Raw genomic sequence first — 12,790 nt, forward strand, 5'->3', positions numbered from 1 at the left:
TGTTTTACAGCAAAGCCACATCGGGCTATCTGCTGTGTCCACAGAGGGGAATCCAACCCCTGATTTTAGTGTTGCAAATCCGTAGACGTACCGCTGTCCAACCGTGAGACTAAGCTTAAAGTAACATATCTCTAGAAAGGTTGAATTTAAAGTTATAACATGAAATTACACCCAGTGGCTGACTCAGGAATTTAGCTTACAAGGACGCCGTAAATACGTTTTAGGGGTGCAGTATGGATTCTGCAATTAATTGCTGCAATTTCATACATATAAGAAAAATTCAAAATTTGTATTTAATTAATCTCAAAAATGAAAATAGACAAAAATACAAACACAATTTAAATGGAGTCACTACGTAATCTGAATTCAGACACGTTATTGATGATAATTAAAGTAAAGGTATTTTCCTAAGTTCAGTGTTTCTGTTGGTGACATTGTCAATAATTTTATTATTTTATAATTTGTACATAAGATCGGTTTTCATCATCATGTGTTCAAGGTGTTCTTGTTTTAGTGAAATTCTGACATTTGTTTTTATTTTTTAAGCTTTGAAAAGTTTCGCTCGCAACCAGTTTGAATAACGGAAAGAATGAGCACTGAAAACGAGATCCCAAAATTGTTCATAAAGATTACTGTGACTCAAGAAGGCAAATAGGTATCGAACACTATCCTTGCATGAGCGTTAAAAGACTTCTTCCTTATCTTCATTAACTTTGTTTTACGCTTCTAGGAATGTTTCCTCTTCCTCGTTGTCTTCAGGGATTCAAACCAAGTTATATTTTGCAGTGAGAACTCTTCTTAATTTTGACTAAGAAAGAACCAGATCTCCCATTTGTTTTCTCAAGTCAAATACGACTTTGTCTATGAATGATGAAAGTTTAAGAATTGGCACAACGTGCTCCTAAGCCTAACGAGTAGACTGAGTATCGGTGAATACTCTGCATCCATAAATTTTGCAGTTTCAGAAAATTTCAGGAGTCCAGTAGAGAAATATAATCAAATAATTCTCCTTGCTTTGAAAATCGGTTGGTTAAACTTTTACGGGTGTTATTCGTAACGAAGTTGAACATCTAAACTCTTCATCCATTCTACTGCCGTTTCTGGGACCTCGTCAGCAACAACCTCTCCAGGCATTCTCTTCTTACGGCGAACCCAAACTTCTTTTGGCAAACATGTGTCAATTACGCATAATATGTCTGGCTCGTAAAATAAATCATTGACGTCTTTGGCAAAAGTATTAGCATTCTGCAAGGTTTTAGGAAAGTCACAACTCAATTCTCTAATTAATTTCCGTCTCCGCTATTATATAAGCAACAAGAGAATCCAGATTAGTAGTTTGAAGGTATTTAGACAAAGGAGCAGTTATGCTAAGCAGTCATAAATAAATTTGTACGGTTAGAATATTTTTATAACGTAAGAATACGACTATATATTCATTCGTAGTAGAACATGTCTTGGCAGATACTTGTTAATCTTTTGAAATGGATTGCAATGTCACAATTAGGTCAACATACAACGAGTTGGAGATATCTCCAGATTTATTGCCACATACCCTGCACAAAGCACGATCTTTCCTCCGCCATCTGGAAGCTCCTGTTTGCGATAGTCGTTATTTGCTACAGACCATTATGTTGAATTTAAACTAACATTCTTGTATGTGTGTTCCGAAACAGTTTGGACAGCAATTTGGGTTATCAAATAAATATACGGATTAAATATTAATGGACGTGTTGTCCCCTAACACCAGGTTTAAAAAATTCGCATACCACTACACGTGAATATGATGTGGTGAGGGTGTTTGATGCCAAGCAGTAAATCTGTAGTACATTCCATTCATATTTGCTATACCGTCTAATCGGAGTAGGAAAGCTTATTCTGCTTTTTACGGTAGCTTTCATAAAGTCCATTTCTAATCGGAATGAAGAATGGGATACACAACTAAGTTAGGATTTATGAACATGAGAATGGGATACACAACTAAGTTAGGATTTATGAACATGACAGGAAGAAGCCGCATTAAAACAATGGTGACGCTGAGAGAGCTAGGATAATAATACTTGGTGTCGATTTAGTTCTGGTTCGGTCTGCTAGAGAGAAAAGAAAACAGGAAGTTATACAATGACGGGTTATCATCGAACGCGTAATTATGGTTGCCAAAACCATTGCAAAGCAGGGAATAAGTTATTGGGAAACAGGCTTAAATGAAGGAGCATATAAGCTAGACAAACCGAGTGTCAACCGCAGAAATTTTCTTGTACTCGTGCTATTACTGGCGAAATTTCAAAACTGCGAAAGACCACCTGTAAAAAGTAATAGAGAAGAGCAAGTAAAGAATATCCAAGGGCATGGTTTAGGATCAAATTTTCTAGGAAGTGAGACAAACTAAAATCTATTCTGTACAGATGGACTCCACTCAAGCTGTTACAACAATGGACTAGTGCTCGGTTATAGTCCCATACGTAAGCAGTGGAGTCTTACAGGAACGGCTTCTGACTTTTGTGGATACACAGTCGGGTTTCACTTGTTGCAGAAAACACTTGAAAGCCACAACATTGATGTTAAAAAGCGCATTTCAGGCAGCACTGACGGCAATGAGCGGATTTACTGCTTAGCTTGAAACAGCTTCATCAGGCCATATTCATGTGTAATGCCATGTGCATGTTTGAAACCTGGTGTTAGGAGACAATACGTCTATTAACATAGAGTCGGTAAATTTATCTGATAACCTAAATTGTCGTGCAAACTTGTTTCAGGACTCATATACAATGATGATAGTCTGGATAGAGCAAACTGGCTCTAAGCGAGGAGCTACCAGATGATGGACGAAAAGTAGCGCTCTACGCAAAGGATTTGGTGATATACGTAGAGATACCTTAACCACGTTGTAATTTCATCTAATTGTGACGTTGCAATCCATTTAAAACGCCATATATGGCCGTATTCATACGCATGGCCTGGTGGCTTTGGCGCTCAAGATCGCAATCTGCGGATCGCGGGTTCAAATGCTCGTCACCGAGAATGCTAGCCCTTTCAACCAGTGGGTAGGGGCGTTATAAAGTGACGGTCAATCCTACTATTCGTTGGTAAAAGAGTAGCCCAAGAGTTGGCGGTTGGTAGTGTTGACTAGCTATTTTTCCTCTAGTCTATCACTGCTAAATTAGGGACGGCAAACGTAGGCAGCCCTCTTGTAGCTTTGGCGAAAATCAAATAAACCAAAATACACGTATTCTTACGTTTTGAAACTATTCTAACCACACAAACCTACTTACGATTGTTTTGCATAAATGCTCCTTTGTCAAAATGCCTTCAAACGTCTGGCCTGAATTGTGTTGTTGCTTGTAAATTTGTGAAGACGGCTAGGTCACAAATTAATGGTTTGAATAATGATTTTGCTAAAACCTTGCGGTATATAAATACTTTTGTCGAAGACGTCACTGACTTATCTTACGGGTCAGATATATCCTGCGGACTGACACATGCTAACCAGAAGTTGGAGTTCGCCGTAAGAAGAGAATGCTTTGAGGGATTGTTCCTGACGAGGTTCCAGAAGCGTCAGTTGACGAATATAGAGTTGAGATTTTCAACTTGGTTTTGAATGCGCCACAAGGAAGTTTAAACTAACCGATTTTCAAAACGCGAATAATTATTTGCTGATATTTCTCTACCGGATTCAATTTTTATTTTTCTGAAACCACAAAGCTTGCGGATGTAGAATAGTTACCGCCACCCAATCCACTCGTTAAGCTTATAGACATGTTACGCCAATTCTTAAACTTGCATCAGCCAGACAAGCAGATGGGAGATCTGGCTTTTTCTTGACCAAAGTTCAGGAGATTTTTCACTGAACGATTTGCTTGTGTGTTTGAAGTTAAGCACAAAACTACACAATGGGCTATCTGTGCTCTGCCCACCACAGGTATCGAAACCCAGTTTCTAGCGTTGTAAATCCGTAGACATACCGCTGTGCCACTGGGGGGCGTACTGAACGACATAACTTGGTTTAACTCCCTAATGATAATGAGAAAGTGTATTCCCAGAAGCATAATAAAAGGTTAACGAAAAGAAGAAAGAATTCATTTATGGCTCATTCAAGGATTGTGTTAGATACATATTTGCCTACTTGAGTCATAATAATCTGCACAAACAATCTTTGTAACTCGCTTTTCCGGCATAAATGGTAGTATTTACTTTTTCAATCACTCGAGATCTTGTGAGAGTAGCTTTTCGAAGCTTAATAAAATAAAACCAAGTGTCAGAAGTTCGGTAATGCAATAACACCTTGAAAACTTGGTGGTGATCAACATGTTTATTTGTTTGTAGTTAAGCACAAAGTTATATAATGGGCTATCTGTGCTGTGCTCACCTTCAGACTTATCGTTGAGCCATTGGGGAACGTGATCACCATGAAAACCGATCTTGTGGATAAGTTTGAAAACAATAACATGTTTCATAGAGTGGCCAACAAGAGCACTGAACTTAGGAAACTGCTTTTACTTTGATAATCATTAATGACATGTATAAATTCAGATTACTTTGTTACTATTTTCAATTTGTGTTTGTATTTTTGTCTATTTTCATTTTGGAGGTTAATTTAGTAGCAAACACTGAAGTTTTCTTATATATATATATAAACTTACAGCATTAATTCAGTATTGAATTTTCGTCCCTAAAAAGCATCTTGTTATCTGAATTACTGACTACTTTAATCGAATCCAGTCCACCGCTGGATATAAAATGTTCAAAGAGTTAGAATTATTTATAATTCAAAGTTTATTTGATAATTGTTGATAAAGTTAGAGCTTATCTTTCGATTTTGTGCTTGAGCAATATTTCAGGTGTTATATCTGTTTAGACTTAGTATTCAACTTATTGAGTACGTGTTCATGTTTTCTTATAGCAAAGCCACATCGGGCTGTTTGTTGTGTCCACCGAAGGAAATCGAACATTGATTTCAGCGTTGTAAATCCGAAAACTTACCGCTATCCCACAGGAGGACTATTGAGTACGATTCTAGAATATTGTATAAGTAAGTTAAGTAGCCAGAGTGAGATAGAAAGTAGTCTTAGTTAGAATTGTGCATATCTTGAAATACGCTGTTTATTATAATACATGGAAGAATTGGAAATGTCCAATTATTATTATTGTTCGATGTAGGAAATATACTGCAATAAATTTTGTTCAATTTGAAATACTTGTTTTTCTCATATGAATTACCCAGAAGCTGTTTTTCTTTCGTCTGTGAGTTGCATAACAATCTCAAAGGAATTAGGTCGAAAGTTCTGTATGTAATGTAATAAAATATCGAACGATTAGATAATAATAATTTTTACTCATACGTTGTTTTCATTAACTTGGACCAAAAGTTTAAACTTGACGTCACACGAGCTTCAGATCCAATGGTCATGTTTTGGTGATTAAAATAAACGAAATAAAAAATTAACCGGGGGAGAAACTCGTGCTTCACGTACGATGTATTTACTAAAATTATTTGACTACTGAAACATTGTTTAGCAAAAATAAAAAATGGGTATAAATAGGACTTAATCCTTGACCTCCAGCATAAGAAGCGTTTGCTGTGCCATATGAGCCAAATCTCAAAGATTTGTTTCACATATGCGGCATTATTAAGTGGGATACCATATATATGAGAAGGGTATATGTTTTAAATAGACAAATCCTTTAAATAACGCTGTTGTTGAATTATGTAGTCGGACATGAATGAAACCAAAACTTAGTAAACTGAATATTGAGTTGTTGTATTTAAATTTAAAGTAAATGAGGGAAAAACCATGGAATGACTCTAAACGAAATGTATCTCTGCACACAACAATTTTTCTTTTCTATATGGATAATCGCCATCTTTGATTAAGTTCTTTGAATTTTTTTTTGATCGAACTCTTGATAAAGCGACGTTATAAAATAGTGAATTTTTAAAATTATCGTTAAACTTTAGGCTTGATTGTCGATTTTTAGGCGCCTGTATTGATTGTTGACAACGGATATTAGTTATAGGACAGTGAAGTTTTAGAATTATGGTATCAAGAAATGTAAAAATCGACTGTCGGCATGTTTTTTTTTAAACTTATTTTGTGTATATTTGTCTAGGTTGTATTTGTTTAACATCTAAAACCTGTAATTATTTTCTTTCGCGCAATGTGTTAGCTATAGAGCATCGAAAATGAATGAAATTGTGGTATTGACTATTAAGGCTAACTGCCGTAGATTTTATAGCAGGTAAACTTGTGCTTCGTGTACGAAGCGTATTTAAAATTTAGGCCTAATTGTCGATTTTTAGGTGCTTGTTGAAATTTGGATTGATACTTAATGGTATTGCGTTATTTATAAGCTACGGAAAGGTAAATAATTAACTTCATTTGCGTGTTTCTTTATGTCACTGAAATAACTGTCTTTAAAATTGGTGTTATAAACATTGTAGTTTTGTACTCGTATAGACGTAAAAGTACCACTGTATAATTAGCCAATAGAAATATTGAGTTTCTGTCTGAGCAAGCAAGCATATTCTATTGAATTGACTGACACACATTAGTCTTTTAATTACATAGATAACACTTAAATCACAAAATAAATGGAGCAGTTTTAACATTTTGTAATTAAAGTCATACAAGATTAGCAACTACATGGGATTTTAAGTGTAACTTTCCATACAAGAAACTTTTTCCGCTACACTTACCAAGCTTTTAAGAGCTACAAAATATTAAAGTCGTAATAATGCTCACGTGATAAATCATACACACAGTGTAATATAATGAATTTGTATATCGCTTAATCGTAAAATATAAAATTAAACCAGAATGCCTCATTAATATTGAATATATAAATACATCAGAAACATAACGAAAAATATTAATTAACAAGAGTAACAAAATAGCTGTAGATCATATAGAAACTATCGACTTTATTTAGTGAAATTCATGCAACTACACACGCAAGTTAGTGTAACCACATAACTTTTTCTTCATTCTAATGAAAAATAACACGTGTAAATTATTAAATGAATAAGTAAATTGAAGGTAATAACAAGGTACCTGTAGTATCATAGAAAGAGCATGTGTGTGTGTGTGTTTCAATGCAAAATAGTTTCTGACACCGAAGAAATATTAAGCAACAAAAATAAGCAAATATTCCAGTTGATACAAGTTAACTGACACCCACACAAAGTAAACAATAAAGGAATAGGAATATCATATGGATTACATAAAAAAACGATTACATTAATCATAAAGAGTAAATAAAACATTAATAAAAATAACATAGTGATTAAATATTAAGACGAGAAACACCGAATAGAATATATTTACAGATTAAATAGTAAATAGGTAAAAGAAAAAAAATAGAACGAACGTTAAATGAATAAGGAGTCATATAAATAAACAATACACGAAAAAAAAGAAATATAAGTAGTAAACGAATAAACAAAGACATAACCAAATAATAAACGAAGAAAAGAAACATAAATAAAGCAAATAATAAGCTAATAAGAGAAATATTAAGAATACAAGTTTCACAAAGAGTAAGTAAATGAATAATAAAATAATATATATGGAGAATAGAAACAAATGTCTGTAATTTTTATGCGAATAAATAATTGTTTTGGTGAAACTTTATAACTATTTCTTTTGTATGGAAAAGAAACAAACCCAAAGGTTTTTGTGTTAAACAAATAAGATACATATATGTTTTATCGACAAATACATCTTAAGAGTACTATAGTAAAACTTAGAAAAAAAAATTCAAATTCAAAATGCATATCCATAGAGAGAGATTGTAATAATCTCAATTTTTGAACATAACTTTTTAGAACGATGACACAATATTCAAGGCGCATATGATTGTTGATGTAAATGTTTTTTTTTTTGTTTTTTTTACTAGTTCTACGTGTGATTTGGTTCTGGCCTTATTGCAGTTACCTCATGCTTGAAATGCTTCTTATTGTTATTTCTGCTGAGCAGATATTTTACACTTTCGTTGTTACATGTATTACATCACCGAAAGTAAGCGTACACATGTTTTAAACTAAATCATATGACTAACTTCGCAGATGGAAATTTTGCTGTACAGACACATACTTATGTTTGTACGAGTATGTAGCTCCTGACGTCAGGCGAGTCTCATCTATAAAAGGCACATGAAACAAAATACGTGCAAGTGAAAACGTGCGTAAGCGCACAAATTTCTTCTGCTGCTTAAATAAACACTTAGGTTCACAGTGATGTATTTGTTGAAACTTGAAGTTCGTGTTTAACAAGGATTGAATTAATAATAATAAGAAAAAAAAATACGTGCAAGTGAAAACGTGCGTAAGCGAACAAATTTCTTCTGCTGATTAAATGAACACTAATGTATTTGTTGAAACTTGAAGTTCGTGTTTAAGAAGGATTGAATTAATAATAATAATAAAATACGTGCAAGTGAAAACGAGCAAAAGCATACAAATTTCTTCTGCTGATTAAATGAACACTTAGGTTCACATTAATGTATTTGTTGAAACTTGAAGCTTGTGCTTAACAAGGATTGAATTAGTAAGAATAAAAATTACGCCAAAAAATATATCATTTTGAACTAATAAAATGAACATTATATGTGAATTGATTTTATTTCATGATCTTATTATGTTGCATTTAAAATGAATTATAATAAGGCAGAACATTCATTCAATCTGTCCGCCAATGGGTCAGCGTTATGTTTACGAACTTATAAAGCTGAAATCCAGGTTTTGATTCCCCGTGGTGTACAAAACGCATATACTTTATTGTGTAGCTTTACGCTAAAACAACTCCCTTTATTGTGTGTGTGTTGGTTGAGGGTCTTGTATATATATATACGAACAAAGTACTAGACTCGCTGTTCAGAGAAACTCAATTGAGAAAACGCTAAAAAAAGGAGAATTAAAGTCATGAAAATTCCAAATCTAATACTCCCAGGCCCTTACTCTGTGTTACTTAATCCAAAATGTTTACTTTTTAAATAAAGGATATGATCGTTTGAGAAATATGAAGTTACCAAAAACACTATAATTCTTCACATGTAGAAATAAACTAGATATAATGCAAATAACTTACTTTCGTGAACCCATTTTTGTGACCTTTTTACTCTTCGATTGAACATATTGGCTCCACGTGATTTCTGATTCTTGTCAGCAGAAAGAGAGTCGGCAATTTTTCGGCAAAGTTCGACTTGCTCCTCCACAGTCGGGTAGTTCGCACTCGGATCTTCGTAAAAGCTCGAAGATGAATACATTTTTTCTGAAAGAGATTGCTTAAATTCGTTAATACACGAGATTCAACAACGAAAGGATTGCGTAGGGAATTTATATGACTACTAATTGTTTCTATGTGTCTGGGCATTGTAATTTCAATAACTAGAAATATCAATTCCTTCAAAAATATCTTAAGATATAGTGGCAGGAGACAGTTCGAACATAGTAGATATAAGTTTGATATTGTTAGCAGTGCCTGCGGAACAACACTATCAAAAGGATTTACTTTGGACGCATGCGTTTAGTTATCCGTTTTTCTTATATTCGACATTTAACAGTACGTAATTATTGTTTGCTATCTGATTCAGAAAAACATTAGCACCAAATGTATGTATCTGCTTATCTTAACCATAATGTAGAATAATAAATCTAGACATTTTTAATTAATTAATTACAAACTTACTTCTTCTAGGAAAAGTAGCGTAGCCGTCAAAATCAGTGTCTGATGCTGGCTCGTAGGCGTGACAAGCCCATTTGTTAGTGGAGTCTGTTTCTGGAGCAGGGTGACTCTGTAAGGTAGGCCAATAATAACATAAATAGCTAATTGTATAGTTACAGTTGGAATAAATAGTTTAAAAAGATAAACAAGCAGAAACGTAGGGAGTTAGTGCACGCATCTAGAGATAAGGTTTACCCAATTTAACAAGCTTTCAGAAAGGGTACTTTGTAAAAGTGCGATATAAATCAGTGTATTTTTTTAGTGACACTAATCATTCTTTTGTTCATTTAAATTGGGTAGAAGATATACCATTCCTTAGAAATGCAATCAGGTGAGAAGTGAAGACAAGAGTTTCGTAGATTTACCTTAAAGTATAACACAGAAAGAATCAGTAAAAGGAATTGTTCATTTCAATGTCATTACTACGCTGAAACTTCAATATTAAAACTTAACCATTGTTGAAACAAACTTATCTAGTCTTTGCTTGTTTCTTGTGAAGCATAAAACTACACAATACGCTATCTTTGCTCTGTAGTCCCCCAGTCTTATCGCTGAGGCCCGGCATGGCCAGGTGGTTAGGGCGATCAACTCGCAATCTGCGGGTCGCAAGCTCGAATCCCCGTCACACCAAACATGCTCGCCCTTCCAGCCGTGGGGGCGTTATAATGTGACGGTCAATTCCACTATTCGTTGGTAAAAGAGTAGCCCAAGAGTTGGCGGTGGGTGGTGATGACTAGCTGCCTTCCCTCTAGTCTTACACTGCTAAGTTAGGGACAGCTAGTGCAAATAGACCTAGTGTAGCTTTGCGCGAAATTCCAAACAAACTGAAAGGGTGAGCATGTTTGGTGGGACGGGGATTCGAACCCGCGACCCGTAGATTGCGATTCGAGTGCCCTAACCACTTGGCCATGCCGGGCCTCATAACTATATGAAAAGAAATACTAATTTCTATCATGAACCAAAATGTTTGGCAGTTTTCAGTCACCTCAGCCAAAGTTGATATAACTTGTGACAACAAAGCATTTTGAAAACAGAATATCAACTGCCAAAATAAAGATTTCATTGAATTGGTATTGAATTAATTAAAACCATGTCGCAAATAAAAACATCACTGTTGTGTATGCATGTTTTCTTCTGAAGTAAATAACCATGCAAACTTACCCAGCTATGTCTTCATTCGGCAATAGTAAATCTATTGGCCATTCCAGCTGAATTTAGTCTGATCTCAAGTATAACTTCAAATTATTATGATATTTTAAAAACAAATGAACGTTTTCTAGTTTTCTGAAGATGATGGAGGTTAAATTATGATAGAGACAAACTGATGGACTCAAAATATTAACCATCAATTTATTTTGCTGCTAAAAGTTTCCCAAACCACAGATCTCACGGACTGCTGCCCTCGTTTTGAGTTTGAGAAATACAGGTAAGAGGAACTTTAAAAGTGCTAAAAATATTCTGGGGATGTTAGGTCTAAATACCATCTAAGTGAAGTAACTCTGCACCGTGGAAAGTTTAGCCAATCATGTTTCAGTTCTGTTGTACGTAAAATGCTAGTTATATACAAGTAGTCTTACAACATGTGTTAAGAGGTGATGTTTATTGATTCAATCTATCCCAAAAGATTTGTAATTTTATTCTGTATCATTCTCATTTTTAGGCTGTCATAATTTAAATTCCATTTCTCTTCAATTGACAAATTCCAACACAAGGCTTTATAAGTTTGAATACCGCCTAGTTTTATCTTTTGTATTAGCTTTACTGTCTGGACAAGTGTCTAATTACTGTTTTAAATAATTTTTAACATTTCAGCAAAACGTATAGTTTCCACATGATTTTTAAGTTTGGAAATCAGTCCCGAGAAACTAAAGCTATACAGCTATGTTTTTAAAAAAAGCAATTTAAAATATAGGTATATAAATATCTGTGACATTTTTCGCCATACCTTGCTGAAACTTTTTCAATCAGTGTATTTCCAGCTACAATAAACTCAAATTTGAATTACTGATAACTACTAACGAATAAAGCAGTAAGCATTGTATGTATTCAATATCATCTTTGCTGTGTCTCAACCCTAAACCTGACTTGTTTTGATCTCTGTGTGTATGAAATACATAAAAAAGAATTATAACAATAACATTTTATCAAAGAGTTAATATTTATGCAATTATATGTAGAATATTAACCAGCCACAACAGATATACAACTTTAATAACACACCAAAATTGTTAAGATCTTTGCTAACATCATAGCAAAAAAGAAACTAAGCTATTTCTTGAAAATATTGTATTTTTCTACGTCAAACGAAAAACCAAAAAGTGGTTTCACTTTATCACCACTTCATAAGGATACGGTGTATAATAGAATGAACAGTTTATGAGGATTTTTTTTTTCTTTTTTTGAAAACGGCGCTTAACTACCACGATTAATGAGAGTCATCCTCGGGCGCTCCAACACTTGTATAAATTGGATCATGATCAAAATAGTTGAAAAGTCAATGTTCCCCATAAAGATGATAAAGTTATGCAACGCAATCTTAATGAGGGTTATTAGGTTGCATAGATGAAACTCCCTTTTAAAAACCAAACATCCTGTTTTTATTTGTTTTAAGGTTGAAGTTTTGTACATAACCTGATTTATGATGTGTTTTTATGTACTTAATAAACCACGTACTTGATTTATGCCACATATTTGTGAAATGCTATACTAATTACACTGTATACTTGACCTTACTCCACCTGAGTGCAAAAACACTGTACCAATTGCACTGTGTACTTGATGTTATGCCATCTTTGTGCGAAACGTTGCGATACTTCTTTGTTTTGTCCCATTTTAATTTTATAAGTGAAGGTTCATTTGGTTTAATTACAAGGGTGACTATGATACTCGTACTTAAGGTCATGTATACTTTAGACAAATATAAACTCGGATAAATCTCTTATTTTTAAAAATTATATGTACAGGTTGTTTGAATTAAAAATCTATAACAACTGTTAATTCTTTATTTACAGAAAAATTATGTTTGTTTGTAGTTATACAAAAAGCTACATAATGGGCTATCTGTGCTCTGCCTA

At 34.0% G+C, this 12,790-nt stretch overlaps 1 protein-coding gene across 1 annotated transcript in view; it reads right to left on the minus strand.

Annotated features, from left to right (window-relative positions):
• The window catches only part of LOC106463015, a 34,050-nt gene that overhangs the window by 15,633 nt on the left and 5,627 nt on the right, over positions 1-12,790 (minus strand). The window contains exons 3-4 of the mRNA XM_013922983.2: positions 9,681-9,786; positions 9,081-9,263 (exon numbers count right to left, since the gene is read on the minus strand). Coding sequence (XP_013778437.1) covers positions 9,081-9,263; positions 9,681-9,786 — 289 coding nt within the window. The remainder of the gene's footprint in view (positions 1-9,080; positions 9,264-9,680; positions 9,787-12,790) is intronic.

Source organism: Limulus polyphemus, unplaced genomic scaffold (genome assembly GCF_000517525.1).
Source record: "Limulus polyphemus unplaced genomic scaffold, Limulus_polyphemus-2.1.2 Scaffold1301, whole genome shotgun sequence".
Taxonomy (NCBI): Eukaryota; Metazoa; Arthropoda; class Merostomata; order Xiphosura; family Limulidae; genus Limulus; species Limulus polyphemus.